Here is a 19,531-nt window from a genome sequence, read left to right on the forward strand (position 1 = left end):
TGTGAAGTACAAAAAATTTAAACAAATCAGTAAACTTGGACAGAAATGTATAATCCCATACAGAATACTTACCCTGTATGGAAGGACAATACCATATAAGTCTAAACAGAAAAATGTAAGAAAGCATCAGGTGATCATGGAACTAAAAGGCCCTCATGCATCAGCAATCACAATTTATTGTTTTACAGATCCTGTGATGTTTTCCCCCCATATATATTGTTCCCTCAATCTATCTGACTTTGCCCATACATTACAGGGGATACGGTCATTAGGTCGACATCACTTAGGTCAACAGTCATTAGGTCGACATGGTCACTAGGTAGACATGTAGTAGGTCGACATTCGTTTTTCAGTGTTTTTTCTTTTTTCTTTATTTTTTGAACCTTTTCTTACTTTACGATCCACGTGGACTACGATTGGGAATAGTAACCTTTGCTGAGCGCTGCGGTAGCGGAGCGAGGCACCTGCGAGGGGACACGGTGCACTAATTGGGGTTCCCCGTCACTTTACAAAGAAAACAACACCAAAAAAAGCTGAAAAAACTCATGTCGACCTATTTCCATGTCGACCTTGTTCATGTCGACCTAATGCATGTCGACCAACAGTGGTCGACCTAATGGCTGTCGACCTAATGACCCATACCCCATTACAGATATGTTTCAATAATTTGCAGATCATTTTCAGATAAACAGATCTGCCAATCTTGAAAGACTCATCAGTTTACTAGAAACAGTCTGCAGATCTGCTGATTGTTACCCATATACTAGCAGTCTACAGTCCCTATTGATCTGTGACATTGAACATGTTGGAAAATCTGATTTAACAATCCCAATGGATTTGTGGCCGAAATCTGCGATCTGTGAACTCCATACATTGCAGATTTATTGACACAATCATCTGCAAAACGTCAGATTGTTCCAATTGATTGCTGATGCCCCTTTAGAAGTCTATATACTACGCTTTGGAGAGTAATAAAGTGGATGGAGAAAAAGTACCAACCAACCAGCTACTTAAGGTGGTTACACACAGAGAGATTCGTGCTTAAATTATAAGCAGTCTGACTAGATTGCTTAGAAGTTAAGCACGGATCTCTCCGTGTGTATTATTATTTATTACCAGTTATTTATATAACGCACACACATATTCCGCAGCGCTTTACAGAGAATATTTGCCCATTCACATCAGTTCCTGCCCCAGTGGAGCTTACAATCTATATTCCCTACCACATGTACACACACACACTCACTCTAGGGTTAATTTATAGGGATCCAATTAACCTACCAGTATATTTTTGGATTGTGGGAGGAAACCGGAGCACTCGGAGGAAACCCACGCAAGCACAGGGAGAATATACAAACTCCACACAGTTAGGGCCATGGTGGGAATCAAACCCATGACCCCAGTGCTGTGAGGCAGTAATCCTAACCATTACACTGTCTGTGCCCCACAGTGATAGCAATGCGCGGCCCCGCGCATCGCTATCGCTGGTACTAGATTGGCCTGCATGCAGGCACAATCTAGCAGGTCGCTCATTTCACAGGCTGAGTGCTGAGCAGGGGAGAGATGTGTGCTGAGCGGTCTGTGCTAGATCGCTCAGCACACATCTCTCCCCGTGTGTACGGAGCTTTACTGTCATTTTTCAAACACAGCCTATAACATGGCAGTTATGAGCTGATTGGCTGGTACTTTGTCTCTGTTCACTTTAACTCTCTCTGAGGCTTAGTACACAGACCCCCAAGTTTCTAATACCATACTCCAAGGTGTAAATTAACTAAGTAGTGCTAGATGTCATGGGGTAATAATATTAAATTACCTGCTTTTTATTTAATATTTTTACTCTTCTTAAATCCAGCATCCAAAACCGCCAAACACGTGGTGGCTTTGAAAGGTGTTGATTACTGAATGTAGACCCAAGTTCCAGCATGTTTGGCAGCACAAGAGCCACAGCATGATTAAGTTCGCTGTACACAGACATAATGGGGTGTTAATATTGGGTGATCTTCTGTATGCCGAATGTCGGGATACCGGCGCACAGTATACCGGCGCCGGAATCCCGACACCCGGCATACCGACAACTATTCTCCCTCGTGGGGGTCCACGACCCCCTGAAGGGAGAATAAAATAGTGTGGCGCGCGCATCGCGCCACCGTGCCTGCAGTGTTGCGAGCACAGCGTTGCGAGCACAGCGAGCCCGCAAGGGGCTCCTTTGCGCTCGCCACGCTGTCGGTATGCCGGCGGTCGGCCTCCCGGCGCCGGTATGCTGGTCGCCGGGAGCCCGAGCGCCGGCATACCGTACGACACCCTTAATATTTCTTCTTTGTCGAACATACTGTACTTCACACAGATATGATACTTGTTTCAGTCCTGTTCTACATATAATCAGGTAAAAGTAAAGCATCATAAACAGAAACAGTAAATATTATTTCATATACTTTAGAGGGCTAAATATCGCTTGTGCCACACAATAATAATAATAATAATAATGATGATACAAACGTGAGTGTGCGCCATAATAGGGGTGTGCAATAAGTTTCCAGATGTGCAGTGCATAGGTAGAGTAGACACAATCTGACAGTCTGGTTGTGAGCTGTAGTCTTTGACTAAAGTTCTTGTGAAATATCAACGCACCGAACCGTATATGGGGGGTAATTCCAAGTTGATCGCAGCAGGAAATTTTTTAGCAGTTGGGTAAAACCATGTGCACTGCAGGGGAGGCAGATATAACATGTGCAGAAAGAGTTAGATTTGGGTGGGTTATTTTATTTCTGTGCAGGGTAAATACTGGCTGCTTTATTTTTACACTGCAAATTAGATTGCAGATTGAACACACCCCACCCAAATCTATCTCTCTCTGCACATGTTATATCTGCCTCCCCTGCAGTGCACATGGTTTTGCCCAATTGCTAACAGAATTCCTGCTGCGATCAACTTGGAATTACCCCCATAAGCACCACTCCAAATAAGTCTGCATGTTCACTTCCTTCACAAACTCGTTATGGAGCTCAACAGAGGCCACTGGAGAGCCATGATCTTCTACATCTATAACAGTGGTCTGTGCAGGCAGGAGAGTTTTGACCAACTGCAAGCTGCTTTTGGGGCGAAAGCACCGCCCCGAACCACTGTGTTTGAGTGGGTTGCAGAATTTCGGTACAGGAGACGGTCCTTAGAAGACAAGGAGTGCAGCGGCCAACCTGTGTCTACCGTCACATAGGACAGTGTTGCTGCCGTGGGGGTCATAGTTGAGGTGGACACCTGGTTGACCGTGGTCCAGTTAGAGATAGAGGTAGGCATCTCTACGGGATCCATCCACTTGAAACTCCATGAAAAGCTTGGCATGAGCAAGGTTTCTACACACTAGATGCCCCATCAGCTGACTCGAGAACAGACGGAGGCTCGAGTGACTTAGTGCCGCAACATGCTGGCCAGGTTTGATGGCGGTTGCTTAAACTACCAAACAACAGTCGGCCCAGCGGACCACAATTGGAGGTGCGCCGTCACAGAAGTTCCAATGTGAGTGCAGCGTGGGCAAGCAGATGGTGGCTATGAACTCGCGCTCATGGTGCATTTTTCCATCATGACAATGCATCTGTCCACAAGTCAAGGAAAGTGGTGGATTTTCATGAATCATCCAGGATCTTGGTCATCCACCATACAGTCCAGACCTGGCACCCTGCGACTTTTTCGTGTTCCCACAAATCAAGCGCAAGATGTGTGGGATTCATTTTGAGTCACCGGAAGCTGGAGTGGAGACCTCATCCAGCATGTACAGTAGAAGACATACTGGTCCAGCTGCTTCACTCATGTACAGTAGAAGACATACTGGTCCAGCTGCTTCACCAAGTGGTTTGAGCGCACGCAACTTTGCATAGACTCTTCTGGCGAATACTTTAAAAAATATAATGTTCACCTTGTTTGTAAATATAAAACAACTGCATCCGGAAACTTATTGCACACCGTACAGTAGATGATGTTGCAGCCTGTCAGATTGAGGAAGCTGTTCCAGGTCATACTGCTAGATTTGATAAGCTAGTCTCTGTTCATTTACAGCTTTCACAGACCAGCTTTGTGCTGTAGTGTCTTATTTTCTTCTTGAATTTGTGCACAGCTCAGTCAAAGACCCACTGTTGAGGAGCTGCGTGAAAAGAAAATCCTAATTCGCTTCAGTGATTACGTGGAGTTGGCTGATGCACAGGACTACGACAGGAGAGCAGACAAACCGTGGACTCGTCTTACAGCCGCTGACAAAGTTTGTAAATTTGGCATATTAATTATTTTACATTAACAAGGCGTAGAGTTTTTTGCATAACAGAAAATTGCCATAGGGATAAGAGGAAACTATTCAGCAGTGCAGCCTATAAAATATAATGACTGTAGTCTCCAAGGTAAACCTGGCAGCATTACCCTTGGACTTGTTTGTTAACAAAGCCATTTGTTACACAACGGCACCAATTTGTCTTCAGACCTATTCTGTGTTGTCTAAGAGCTTTGTACTGCGCTGAGCTTTTATAAACACTGTGATGACAAATGTCTGCTCACATTTCATTTTGTTAGTAGGATGAGACATTATATACATTAGCGCTACCTTCCGTAATCATAATGATATCACCACAGAGCAGGCTATTTAGGGTCACACTGCACTAGAGAGCTGTAATATCTCAGTGCAAAGTACACTATCTCAGTGCAAAGTACACTGCTCACAAATGGATGCACATGTTGATTACTAAGCACTGAGTGATGGGCCTAATTCAGACCTGATCGCACCTCTGCAAATTTGCAGACGTTTGCGATTGGATAGTCGCCGCCCAGCCAGAGTGAAAATCCCCCATGTGCAAGTGTTCGTACGCCTGTCAGCTGCAAATCCGTCCACAACTCACTCACCATCGAATGGTTTTTCCAGTGTGTGCAGTCTGTGCGCAGCCCAGGACTTACTCCTGCAGTACAATAAAATCAGACTGATTGGGCCGGAGCTGACGTCACACACCCTCCCTGAAAACACTTTGGAACTCCTGCGTTTTTCCTGACACTCCCAGAAAACAGTTACTACACCCAAACGTCCTCTTCCTGTCAATCAATCTGCGTACGATTAGCGATCCAAAAAGACACAGGATTTTTTCGCAGTTTGGCCTCGCGCCTGCGCATTACAATCCGTACGCATGCGCAGTCGTTTGATAATCGTCCGCTTTGCAATTTGGCACAACAGCGATCAGGTTTGAATTAGGCCCGATGTCCCTTGACTTTGGAAGAGCATACAGCCATTTAAAAAAAAAGATTTTGGCCGAGTTTTGGACCTGCTCAGAGCTGGTGATCTCTGTGTGTCGTCCTACATTTTATTCCTTTCACATAGTAGTATGGTGGAGAAGTACATTTTAGGCACATGGGGGCTGATTCAGATGCAGTCTCAGCTTCGATGGTGTCGCAACTGAGTGATTATTGACAGACTGCACATGCGTCGGAGCGACAGTGTGCATGCGCCAAGGTACCTTGCGATGCTGCTCGCAGTGAGGAATCATGTGCAGAGTGATTGGCAGGAAGAGGCCATTTGGGGAAGGTAACAGGGAGTGTCTGCAAAAACGCAAATGTATCGTGGCCACTTGCGGGGTGCAACTGCGATCTCATATACATAAAATATGGTGCCACCCTTGCAGCTCCCGCAGCTATTCTGTGGGCATCTTTGTTCACTTGTGGGCAGCTGCTACACTTTTGATGCATTGCAGTTCTGCCACTAAAAAAGATTGCTGTTGCATCAGCATTGTGACCATATCTGAATCAGGCCCATTGCAAGTGCAACACACACAAAGTGACACATAATGAAAACTGTCCTTATGTCCTCTTACCCTCATAATTGAAACCAGTGGTTCCCAGTGGCACCCTGACCCGTTGTTTTGAAGATAACATAAAACAGTAAGGGGGAAATGTATAAAGCAGCAAAAAGAGTGGAGAAGTGATCCAGTGGAGAAGTTGCCCATGGCAACCAATCAGCTTTGAGGTAACATTTATCAAGTGCATGCTATAAAACTATACGTAGCAATTGATTGGCTGCCATTGGCAACTTCTCCACTGGCTCATTTCTCCACTCTTTTCACTGCTTCATACATCTTCCCCTAAACATCAAATTTACCCCATTGCCTCATAGCACTACACAATCCAATTTTTGTAACCACGGATTTAAACCATACACCAAATGAGGCTAAACTGAAATGTATTTAAGATGGGTATGTAGTCAACAATAACAATATCGACAGTTACATGATGATATTACAACTGTCATCATATCATACCCAACCCTTTAAGGTTAATTTCTCTGACGTCCTAGTGGATGCTGGGGACTCCGTAAGGACCATGGGGAATAGCGGCTCCGCAGGAGACTGGGCACAGCTAAGAAAGATTTAGGACTACCTGGTGTGCACTGGCTCCTCCCACTATGACCCTCCTCCAGACTTCAGTTAGAATCCTGTGCCCGGCTGAGCTGGATGCACACTAGGGGCTCTCCTGAGCTCCTAGAGAGAAAGTATATTTTAGGTTTTTTATTTTACAGTGAGATCTGCTGGCAACAGACTCACTGCAGCGAGGGACTAAGGGGAGAAGAAGCGAACCTACCTAACTGGTGGTAGCTTGGGCTTCTTAGGCTACTGGACACCATTAGCTCCAGAGGGATCGACCGCATGGAACCGGCCATTGGTGTTCGGTCCCGGAGCCGCGCCGCCGGCCCCCTTACAGAGCCAGAAGCAAGAAGAATCCGGAAAATCGGCGGCAGAAGACATCAGTCTTCACCAAGGTAGCGCACAGCACTGCAGCTGTGCGCCATTGCTCCTCATACACACTTCACACTCCGGTCACTGAGGGTGCAGGGCGCTGGGGGGGGGGCGCCCTGAGCAGCAATAAAAACACCTTGGCTGGCAAATATATCACAATATATAGCCCCAGAGGCTATATATGTGATAAATACCCCTGCCAGAATCCATAAAAAAGCGGGAGAAAAGTCCGCGAAAAAGGGGCGGAGCTATCTCCCTCAGCACACTGGCGCCATTTTCTCTTCACAGTGCAGCTGGAAGACAGCTCCCCAGGCTCTCCCCTGTAGTTTTCAGGCTCAAAGGGTTAAAAATAGAGGGGGGGCACTAAATTTAGGCGCAATCTTGTTTATACAAGCAGCTATTGGGGGAAAAATCACTCAGTTATAGTGTTAATCCCTGCATTATATAGCGCTCTGGTGTGTGCTGGCATACTCTCTCTCTGTCTCCCCAAAGGACTTTGTGGGGTCCTGTCCTCAGTCAGAGCATTCCCTGTGTGTGTGCTGTGTGTCGGTACGGCTGTGTCGACATGTGGGATGAGGAAGGTTACGTGGAGGTGGAGCAGAGGCCGATAAATGGGATGTCGCCCCCTGTGGGGCCGACACCAGAGTGGATGGATAGGTGGAAGGTATTAACCGACAATGTCAACTCCTTACAAGGCTGGATGACGTAAAACAGCTGTGGGACAGCCGGCTTCTCAGCCCGCGCCTGCCCAGGCGTCTCAAAGGCCATCAGGGGCTCAAAAAAGCGCCCGTTACCTCAGATGGCAGACACAGATGTCGACACGGAGTCTGACTCCAGTGTCGACGAGGTTGAGACATATACACAATCCACTAGGAACATCCGTTACATGATCTCGGCAATGAAAAATGTGTTACGCATTTCTGCCATGAACCCAAGTACCACATAAAAGAGGTTTTATTTTTGGGGAGAAAAAACAGCCAGTGTTTTGTTCCCCCATCAGATGAATGAATGAAGTGTGTAAAGTAGCATGGGTTCCCCCAATAAGAAACTGGTAATTTCTAAAAAGTTACTGATGGCGTACCCTTTCCCGCCAGAGGATAGGTCACGTTGGGAGATATCCCTTAGGGTGGATAAGGCGCTCACACGTTTGTCAAAAAAGGTGGCACTGCCGTCTTAGGATACGGCCACCTTGAAGGAGCCTGCTGATAAAAAACAGGAGGCTATCCTGAAGTCTGTATATACACACTCAGGTTATATACTGAGACCTGCAATTGCCTCAGCATAAATAGTGCTGCTGCAGCGTGGTCTGATACCCTGTCAGATAATATTAATACTCTAAGACAGGGATAATAGTTTGCTAACATAGAGCATATTAAAGACGTCATCTTATATATAAAGGATGCACAGAGGGATATTTGCCGGCTGGCATCCAGAATAAATGCAATGTCCATTCTGCAAGGAGGGTATTAGAAACCCGGCAGTGGACAGGTGATGCTGCCTATAAAAGGCACATGGAGATTCTGCCTTATAAGGGTGAGGAATTGTTTGGGGATGGTCTCTGGGACCTCGTATCCACAGCAACAGCTGGGAAGGAAAAAATTTTTACCTCAGGTTTCCTCACAGCCTAAGAAAGCACCGTATTTTCAGGTACAGTCCTTTCGGCTTCAGAAAAGCAAGCGGGTCAAAGGCGCTTCCTTTCTGCACAGAGACAAGGGAAGAAGGAAAAAGCTGCACCAGCAGCCAGTTCCTAGGATCAAAAATCTTCCCCCGCTTCCTCTGAGTCCACCGCTTGACGTTGGGGCTCCACAGGTGGAGACAGGTGCGGTAGGGGCGCGTCTCGGGAACTTCAGGGACCAGTGGGTTTGCCCACAGGTGGATCCCTAGGTTCTGCAAATAGTATCACAGGGATACAGGCTGGAGTTCGAGGCGACTCCCCCTCGCCGTTACCTCACCTCAGCCTTGCCTGCTGCCCTCGGAGAAAGGTAGTACTGGCGGCAATTCACAAGCTGCACTTCCAGCAGGTGAAATCAAGGTACCCCTCCTTCAAGGCCGGGGTTACTATTCCAAAATGTTGTGCTACCGAAACCAGACGGTTCGGTGAGACCCATTCTAAAATTGAAAGCCTTGAACACTTATATACGAAGGTTCAAGTTCGAAATGGAATCGCTCAGGGCGATTATTGCAACCCTGGAGAATTTCATGGTATCACTGGACATCAAGGATGCTTACCTGCATGTCCCTATTTACCCTCTTCACCAGGAGTACCTCAAAATTGTGGTACAGGATTGTCATTACCAATTCCAGACGTTGCCGTTGGTCTGTCCCCGGCACCGAGGTATTTACCAAGGTAATGGCCGAAATAATTATCCCGTACTTGGACGATCTCCTTATAAAGGCGAGGTCCAGGGAGCAGTTGTTCGGCGGAGTAGCACTATCTCGGGAAGTGCTACAACAGCACGGCTGGATTCTGAATATCCAAAGTCGCAGCTGGTTCCTACGACGCGTCTACTGTTCCTGAGTATGGTTCTGGACACAGAACAGGATAAAAAGGGTTTCTCCCGGAGGAGAAGTCCAAGGAGTTGTCGTCTCTAGACAGAGACCTCCTAATACGTATACAGGTGTCGGTGCATCAATGCACGCAAGCCCTGGGAAGGATGGTAGCTTCTTACGAAGAAATTCCATTCGCCAGGTCCCATACAAGGATTTTCCAGTGGGATCTGTTGGATATGTGGTCCGGGTCGCATCTTCAGATGCATCTGCGGATAACCCTGTCTCCAAGGGCCAGGGTGTCGCTGTGGTGGTGGCTGCAGAGTGCTCATCTTCTAGGGGGCCGCAGATTCGGCATACAGGACTGGGTCCTGGTGACCACGGATTCCAGCCTTCGAGGCTGGGGGGCAGTCACACAGGGAAGAAACTTCCAAGGCTATGGAAAAGTCAGGAGACTTCCCTACACATAAATATTCTGGAACTAAGGGCCATTTACAATGCCCTAAGTCAGGCTAGACCCCTGCTTCAACACCGGCCAGTGCTGATCCAGTCAGACAACATCACGGCGGTCGCTCATGTAAACGACAGGGCGGCACAAGAAGCAGGATGGCGATGGCAGAAGCCACAAGGATTCTCCGATGGGCGGAAAATCTTGTGTTAGCACTGTCAGCAGTGTTCATTCCCAGGGTGGACAACTGAGAAGCAGACTTTCTCAGAAGACACGACCTCCACCCGGGAGAGTGGGAACTTCATCCAGAAGTCTTCCAAATGATTGTACACCGTTGGGAAAGGCCACAGGTGGACATTATGGCATCCCGCCTCAACTAAAAGTTACAAAGATCTCAGAGGACCCATGGCCTCTGCCGCTCAGACGGGACCTGCTGCAGCAGGGGGCCTGTCTGTTCCAAGACGTACCGCGGCTGCGTTGGACGGCATGGCGGTTGAACGCCGGATCCTGAAGGAAAAGGGAATTCCGGAGGAAGTTATCCCTACACTATGTAAAGCTATGTAAAGCTAGGAAAGAAGTGAACGCTAACCATTATCACCGCATATGGCGGAAATATGTTGCGTACTGTGAGGCCAGGAAGGCCCCGAAGGAAATTTCAGCTAGGTCGATTTCTGCATTTCCTACAGTCAGAGGTGACTATGGGCCTACAATTGGGTTCCATTAAGGTCCAGATTTCGGCTCTGTCGATTTTCTTCCAAAATGGAACTGGCTTCACTGCCTGAAGTTCAGACTTTTGTTAAGGGAGGGCTGCATAGTCAGCCCCCGTTTGTGCCTCCAGTGGCACCGTGGGATCTCAACGTGGTGTTGGATTTCCTGCAGTCGCATTGGGTTGAGCCACTTAAATCCGTGGAGCTATAATACCTCACGTGGAAAGTGGTCATTCTGTGGGCCTTGGCGTCGGCCAGGCGTGTATCAGAATTGGCAAAAGCCCTTATCTGTATTTTATATGGGAAAGGCGAAATTGAGGACTCGTTCCCAATTCCTTCCTAAGGTGGTATCAGTTTTTCATGTGAACCAACCTATTGTGGTGCCTGCGGCTACTTGGGACTTGGAGGATTCCAAGTTACTGGACGTAGTCAGGGCCCTGAAAAGTATATGTTTCCAGGACAGCTGGAGTCAGGAAGACTGACTCGCTATTTATCCTGTACGCACCCAACAAGCTGGGTGCTCCTGCTTCTAAGCAGACGATTGCTCGCTGGATCTGTAGCACGATTCAACTTGCACATTCTGCGGCTGGACTGCCGCACCCTAAATCTGTAAAAGCCCATTCCACGAGGAAAGTGGGCTCTTCTTGGGCGGCTGCCCGAGGGGTCTCGGCTTTACAACTTTGCCGAGCTGCTACTTGGTCAGGGGCAAACACGTTTGCAAAATTCTACAAATTTGATACCCTGGCTGAGGAGGACCTGGAGTTCTCTCATTCGGTGCTGCAGAGTCATCCGCACTCTCCCGCCCGTTTGGGAGCTTTGGTATAATCCCCATGGTCCTTACGGAGTCCCCAGCATCCACTAGGACGTCAGAGAAAATAAGATTTTACTCACCGGTAAATCTATTTCTCGTAGTCCGTAGTGGATGCTGGGCGCCCGTCCCAAGTGCGGACTGTCTGCAATACTTGTATATAGTTATTGTTAACTACAAGGGTTATTGTTGAGCCATCTTTTGAGAGGCTCTGTTGTGTTCATACTGTTAACTGGGTATATTATCACGAGTTATACGGTGTGATTGGTGTGGCTGGTATGAGTCTTACCCGGGATTCAAAATCCTTCCTTATTGTGTCAGCTCTTCCGGGCACAGTATCCTTACTGAAGTCTGGAGGAGGGTCATAGTGGGAGGATCCAGTGCACACCAGGTAGTCCTAAATCTTTCTTAGCTGTGCCTAGTCTCCTGCGGAGCCGCTATTCCCCATGGTCCTTACGGAGTCCCCAGCATCCACTACGGACTACGAGAAATAGATTTACCGGTGAGTAAAATCTTATTTTAATAAAAAGCGTGCTATAGGAGGTTGGACTTTGATGTAACACAGCACACCTCTTCACCACCTACTGTAGTTACACATCTAATGTACTGAGTGGTCTCTCAGGGGTCCTGTAATAGGTTCCGAGATGAAGGAGCTGGTGTTATTTAGGTGAGTTCATCATTAAATTGAAAGCAGCAATCAGTAATAAGGAAGATTTTGCTTTGATTATGATTTTTGCATTTTTCTGTATTACATTACCCCCATAGAACACTTTGTAATTGAGGCCTAATGAAAGCAAATTATCCTAGCCATTGCATAGTAATGAGTGCACTAAAGGGGGTTATACAAAAAAAGAAATTGTGTTTTATTAGGACCCAATATTTCAGCCACATAGCAAGGTTGGTTTCTCTGTTTTACACATCAGCAGTAATAGATATTAAGGCCCTCATTCCGAGTTGATCGCTCGCTAGCCACTTTTAGCAGCCGTGCAAACGCATAGTCGCCGCCCACGGGGAGTGTATTTTCGCTTTGCAAGTGTGCGATCGCATGTGCAGCCGAGCGGTACAAAAACATTTTGTGCAAAACAAGACCAGCTCTGTAGTTACTTATCCTGTGCGATGATTCCAGCAACGGAGGTACCGGAATTTACGTCAGATACCCGCCCTGCAAACGTTTGGACACGCCTGCGTTTTCCCTACCACTCCCAGAAAACGGTCAGTTGACACCCACAAATGCCCTTTCCTGTCAATCTCCTTGCGATCGGCTGTGCGAATGGATTCGTCGCTAGAAGCATTGCACAGCAACGATGCTGTTTGTACCCATGCGCATTGTGGTGCATACGCATGCGCAGTTTTGCCATTTTTTTACCTGATCGCTGCACTGCGAAAATCGGCAGCGTGCGATCAACTCGGAATGACCCCCTAAATGTAGTAGATTATTATTTTAAATAAAACAGTCTAATTGTCTCTAGTGTGGTTTTATTCCGTATGTTAACCATATAGCAGTATGTCAACCATATAGTAAGATGTAATTTCATTTGTCATGTGTTATTTTTCCAGGCAGCTATACGTAAAGAGCTGAACGAGTTTAAAAGTACAGAAATGGAGGTCCATGAATTAAGTAGGCATTTAACAAGGTTTGTATATACAGTGTTTCTGCTGACTTGGTTTAGTATTATAGTGTTCAATAAAATGACGTATGTCTTAGTCTGTATGTAGACTAAGACGCTTCTCCATGTTGCGGGGGAGAAATGGGGCAGGCTGACATTTCCCAAGTACAGTAAGAGTTTATTTGTGCACCTGAGGAGACCCAACTGTTGAGGTTGTATCCCCCCTTGCTGTAAGATACTGGCTGCATTCTAGAGATGTGCAGAATTGGATTTACTCGGTTCTTAACGCCAGAATTGACGCAAGTTTGGATTTATCTGGATTTTTTTTATTGTCTAACCAAAACATGTGACATCCGAGAGCCTATAAGATTCCATTTTGAGATCCGGGTAAATCCGAACACGCTCATCTCTACTGCATTCCCACCTTTGCTGCAAGATACTGGCTTCACCCCCCTTGCAGCAAGCTACTGGCTTTCTCCACTTTCTCCCTCCGCCCTTGGTGTAAGATGCTGACTGTACCACCCACCCTCCTCCTTGCTGCAAGATACATGCTGTATCCTCCCCTTGCTGCAAGATAATTACTGTATTGCCCCCTTCCCCCCCTCCCCCCCCCCCCTGCAATATACTGGCTGTCCCCTTCCCCCTTGCTTCATGATACTGACTGTATTGCCCCGTCCTCCCTTGCTGCTTGATACTGGCTGTATCTACCCCCCAGTTCTGCAAGATACTGGCTGTGTCCCCCCACCTTGCTGCAAGATGCTGACTGGATCCTCCCATTGCTGCAAGATGCTGGCTGTATTCCCCGCTTTCTGCAGCAAAATACTGGCTGTATCGGGAAGCATTCGATATCCCGGCTGTCGGGATCCAGCCGCGCAGTGTGTCCACGACACCCCTGGAGGGAGAACAAATAGTTGCAATTGTAGTGTTGATGGTGATGTACAGACTAATGGGGAAAGTTTCTGACCAAACAATTAAATTTGGGCCAGCTACCTTTTTAATGCAGTACAGATTTTTGTGGTATAGTTATCAATTTATTTAATGACTTAATGCTGTTGTTTCCAAAATAATTGGACATAAATAATAATAATAATAATAATATTATGTGCTCATTAATATGTACTTCATTATTTGGTGATCATGACAAATGCTTACATTAAAATAAAATGCTATTATTTGCTAGTAACAGAATAGGTATAAGAATACCCAAGAGAATGATATAATTCATACATGTAGTACAGTGTTCTTTCATTCATGACATTTCTCTCTCCTGCAGGTTTCACAGACCCTAGCATTAAAGTTCTACTTGAATACTTTACTGTTTTCAAAAAGGGAACCACAAGTGCTGGGATATTTTATTTTCTCTTATACTTAAATGTAAATCTTTGGAACTGCCTTGTTTTTTCAAGAGAAGAAAATGTCATTTGCATAATCTTCATAGATGATCTCCATCATCACTAGACCTTAAAATGTGAAGTTTGTGCAAAGAAAAATGTCAGCAAACAATGTGTGGACCTGTCCTGAATGTACAGACTGAGCCGTGCTTGTTCTTCCTCAAGTGCTCGGGTGTGAACATGGTACAGCTCAGTGTCAGTGGGGGTCCACTTGGACGACCGTGCGAGGAGATCCCAAGTATGGAGACCTCTAAAGCCTATGTCAGAGCAGCTTGATGCATTTCAGCCAAATCTATATGGGATGTGTAAGCAAAGGAGAGAGACCTGCACTACTTTTTCTTTGTAAAGCATTCCGAGTTACGTGTCATATCTTCCATGCAAGCCACTGGTTGTTGTTTTCCGAATACAAAACGGATTATGCGCTCACTCTGTGAGATGTATAGACAGGGCTGGAATGGCCAGCGTCATGTAGCTTTGCAACTGGTTCGTGGCACCAACACCACCATTAGTTTTTTTTACACATTATCTTAGATCAGTTAGTAAAACAATACAGAGACAGCTACCCATTTGAACAAACAAAACATTTCTATAAATTCCAAAGTAATGTGGCCTATATGTACTTAGGCTGGGATTCTACATACATGGTTCCGTGTAAGTTGCACTGTGCATTTCATTGTCTGATCTCTCAGTGTACAGTTCTTCAGATAAATGGGCCACCACTCATTACAGTTCTGGATCAGCAGGTACAGTCTTGATCAGTCCTACTTTCATTCTACATCAAGGAAAATATTTTCCTAAAGGCAGATATTGATTGTGTTTGTCTTTGGGAATGTGGTGTCATTATATTGTGCCTGTTCTGTATAGAGTAGGAATGGATTGGTGAAGACAAACTCAACCGTTATGCCAGGTTAGAAATCTCCATTGATTGAACCTGTGAATATTAACATGGAGTTTTCTTGTAAATGAAATGAAGAAATAAACAAGAATATTTTTTAAAATCTTCCTTGTATTTATACATATAGCTCTGGCAGACTGCAGTGTTATTCATGGTTTCAACCGGGAAAATCATAATATTGGTTAGGATGCTTGTGATTATGTCTGACCATAATTTGGATTCAAGGTTAATTTAATGACATACTGGAATGGGAGAACCACAAAAGAGTTCTGCAAATTTAGTTAATGCTTTTCATCAAACAACACTTCACAATCACAGGTGCATTATTATAAAGCAACAATCTGTATGCTGAGACTGCTTAATTATTTCATACAAGAAGTCATTACAAAAATATTATATACTTTAATCAAAAGATGGATGACCACCTTACTGCAGGGCAGCAGGGATAGGTCCTTCTATATTAGAACACACAGTCAAGGCCATAGAGAGCAGCGGCGGGCCCTAGTACAGCAAGGGGTTGTGGCCTTAATAGATGGCATGTCCACGGTCCCTATAAAAAATACATATAAAAAAAACCTTAACTGCGGGACCACTTCTGTGCTCCACAGTGGGTCACCTTTCAGGTCAGGAGGCAGAGCAGGGGTAGGCATCTTACCTTCTGAGAAACGGGTCCCTCCTTGTCATCTGGTGCCATCTCCCCATTGATTTTCGGGAAGGTGGCGCATGTGCACTAGGGAGCAAACACTGTGGCACAGTGCCAGAGTCTTTGCTTTCACTGTGCAGTGCCATCTTCCCAAAGTTGTCACTGGGATGATGACACTGTTAAGGAGGAGGGTTTCTGCTTCCCGGGTCAAAGGAGAGTACACTCAGGAGGAGGACGGGGGAAGGGGGGAGGGGGGGGGGGTTTGATCCAGGCCCCTCCAGCCAGCCCGACCCTGAGTAATTAGTACCCACCGCTCTCGGTGCCAGTTGACACAGTTGCTGTGCTATGATAATAGCAATGCGTAGGTATCTTGTATCTCTCTGCTGACCATTGGATATACATAACATCACCACACAAGTATCCTACCAAAATGTGCTTACATGTTATCCTTACAGTATCAGCTTCACATAAATAATGTCCTCTTCTGCTCAACATGAAGAAAAAACACTTGAAAATTCAGGTAAGATATTACTTCACAGCCTTAGACCCTGTTGATGACAAGTGCCTTTTTTTGTCTACTAGAAATAACACAGATATCTTTCTTTAAAATTGAAAAACGTGATAAATAAAGCTGTTAGGGAACTCTAGCGCTATCTGTGTGAGATCCCTAGAGCCAGTGGTAGGGTTTTCTGCCAATAACAGCCCCCCGCTGTTCCCTTAGGGCATGACATACACACAGGTACTTAGGGGGCCGCCTGGGCTTAAACCTCTAGCAGTAGGGGCTCACATAATAGGCTGGTGACCACAAGGTAATAATCTGGAGTGTAGCAGCAGGATGACTTGGCAAGGCTGGGGTTAACCACCAACAGACTTTGGCTAGGTTATGCAGACTAAGCTTGTGTAACTGAAGACAGCAGGACTTGATGAAAACCGAATACACAGCAAAGCAGGAGTTAATGGTAGGCCGACTTAACAGAATATGCTGACTGAAGACTACTGAACAAGGAGTGTGCAGGATTCTTTGAAGGACTATGGTAACTGAAGCAATGAGGTGTAAGTTGCAGGAAACTTAGCCAGGTGGTGGTTAACTGCTGGAAGAGTCGGGTGCTGGGTGTGTACTGATTGAAAGCAGAGTTCTAAGAGCGTTAACCTAGAAGCAGAGAGACTTGCTAGATGAACTGCTTGACTGGCTGCAGTTTGAAATAACACACAGTGGCTAAATTGTAGCTTGAGAACAGGTAATAGGAGCTAGGGAATATCACCAGCAACAGGAACTGGTCAGAATCCCTAATGAAATGGAGCAATACCAATCACAAGAGACGTCGGGTTGCAAGGCATTCCAAACAAGTGTGCTGCTGCATGTAACAGCCAGCATCCTAGTTGCTAGGAACATCCAGAATACATACAGAAACAAAGGTGTAGTTCTGTCTTTCTTAAAATGACACTGGTAAAAGAGAGGGACTGTTACCTAAGCAGAGAAATGATACTAATATCTGGAGCATAAAGAGCCCCCCAGTGGTAGGGGCCCAAGTTTACGGGGTATCAGCCACCACAGAGGGACTTGGCCAGTTAGTAGAGAGAGCATGCAAAGAACAGGGACCCTTTATAATAGAGATGGCAGGGGTGTGTCAGGACCATCGACTTTGATAGGCAGCATGACTAATTTTGGTGTTTCAGAGAAACAGACCAAGCACCCAAGTTCATCCATAATCCTGCTCCATCTCAATAGTAGCTGCTGGGACTCTCAGGCAGTGGAGACCACCAGAGGTTTCACTGTTACAACTGTGGTCCAGTCCGACGCTGAATAAAAGGGACGAGTAGCTAAGACTGACTGCGTGGAGCTGATTCACTGGTTGCTCCTTATGCCAAACAGCAGGAGCTGGGAAATTTGGTCATAAACATAGGTGGAAAAATAGGATGAGATCCAGCAGTTTGGTTACTCAGGCTGAGAGACTGGTCCACCATCAACATAACTGAGGCCTGTAAGTCTGGTTAGTCAGAACAAAGAGGGAAAAATGTGATAATTTGTGGTCTTCTTCAACTGCCTTTACCAACGTGCCTGTGATATCTGAGCAGGTCTTCTCACCATTAGTAATACACAGAATACTCTCAGCGCCTGTTATCAATCTGTTATATTATGTCAAGATAATCCGCATAAATGTAAATGTACCAATAAAACACAAAAACATTAAATCAAAGATTTATATAATTTATAAATACAGGGTGAGGCAAAAAAAAAAAAAATTGCCCAGATTTTAACGGTTAACAAAAATGACATGTTAAATGCTATTCAAACTTTCTCTAAACGTCCTAGTGGATGCTGGGGACTCCGTCAGGACCATGGGGATTAGCGGCTCCGCAGGAGACAGGGCACAAAAATAAAGCTTTAGGATCAGGTGGTGTGCACTGGCTCCTCCCCCTATGACCCTCCTCCAAGCCTCAGTTAGGTTTTTGTGCCCGTCCGAGCAGGGTGCAATCTAGGTGGCTCTCTTAAGGAGCTGCTTAGAAAAAGTTTTAGGTTTTTTATTTTCAGTGAGTCCTGCTGGCAACAGGCTCACTGCATCGAGGGACTTAGGGGAGAGAAGTTCAACTCACCTGCGTGCAGGATGGATTGGCTTCTTAGGCTACTGGACACCATTAGCTCCAGAGGGAGTCGGAACACAGGTCTCACCCTGGGGTTCGTCCCGGAGCCGCGCCGCCGACCCCCCTTGCAGATGCTGAAGATTGAAGGTCCAGAAACCGGCGGCAGAAGGCTTTTCAGTCTTCATGAAGGTAGCGCACAGCACTGCAGCTGTGCGCCATTGTTGTCACACACTTCACACCATTAGGTCACGGAGGGTGCAGGGCGCTGCTGGGGGCGCCCTGGGCAGCAATGTATAATACTTTTTATGGCTAAAAAAATACATCACATATAGCCCTTGAGGCTATATGGATGTATTTAACCCCTGCCAGATATCTCAAACTCCGGGAGAAAAGCCCGCCGGAATAGGGGGCGGGGCTTATTCTCCTCAGCACACAGCGCCATTTTCCTGCTCAGCTCCGCTGTGAGGAAGGCTCCCAGGACTCTCCCCTGCACTGCACTACAGAAACAGGGTAAAACAGAGAGGGGGGGCACTTTTTTGGGCAATATTTTATATATTTAAGCTGCTATAAGGATACAACACTTATATAAGGTTGTTCCCATATATATTATAGCGCTTGGGTGTGTGCTGGCAAACTCTCCCTCTGTCTCCCCAAAGGGCTAGTGGGGTCCTGTCTTCAATAGAGCATTCCCTGTGTGTCTGCTGTGTGTCGGTACGTGTGTGTCGACATGTATGAGGACGATGTTGGTGTGGAGGCAGAGCAATTGCCGATAATGGTGATGTCACCCCCCAGGGAGTCGACACCGGAATGGATGGCTTTGTTTATGGAATTACGTGATAATGTCAGCACATTACAAAAATCAGTTGACGACATGAGACGGCCGGAAAACCAGTTGGTACCTGCCCAGGCGTCTCAGACACCGTCAGGGGCTGTAAAACGCCCTTTACCTCAGTCGGTCGACCCAGACACGGACACTGAATCTAGTGTCGACGGTGAAGAAACAAACGTATTTTCAAGTAGGGCCACACGTTATATGATCACGGCAATGAAGGAGGCTTTGCATATCTCTGATACTGCAAGTACCACAAAAAGGGGTATTATGTGGGGGGTGAAAAAACTACCTGTAGTTTTTCCTGAATCAGAGGAATTAAATGATGTATGTGATGAAGCGTGGGTTAACCCAGATAGAAAAGTGCTAATTTCAAAAAAA

At 46.2% G+C, this 19,531-nt stretch overlaps 1 protein-coding gene across 6 annotated transcripts in view; it reads left to right on the forward strand.

Moving 5' to 3' along the window:
* The window catches only part of PHACTR1 (phosphatase and actin regulator 1), an 806,703-nt gene extending 791,505 nt beyond the window's left edge, over positions 1-15,198 (forward strand). For all 6 annotated transcript variants that reach the window (XM_063923183.1, XM_063923185.1, XM_063923182.1 and 3 more), the window contains 3 exons: positions 4,106-4,246; positions 12,760-12,836; positions 14,083-15,198. In XM_063923183.1, the coding sequence (XP_063779253.1) occupies positions 4,106-4,246; positions 12,760-12,836; positions 14,083-14,098 (234 nt within the window). In that variant the 3' untranslated portion in view covers positions 14,099-15,198. The remainder of the gene's footprint in view (positions 1-4,105; positions 4,247-12,759; positions 12,837-14,082) is intronic.
* The last annotated feature ends 4,333 nt before the right edge of the window (positions 15,199-19,531 follow it).

This window comes from Pseudophryne corroboree, chromosome 5 (assembly GCF_028390025.1).
Source record: "Pseudophryne corroboree isolate aPseCor3 chromosome 5, aPseCor3.hap2, whole genome shotgun sequence".
NCBI lineage: Eukaryota > Metazoa > Chordata > Amphibia > Anura > Myobatrachidae > Pseudophryne > Pseudophryne corroboree.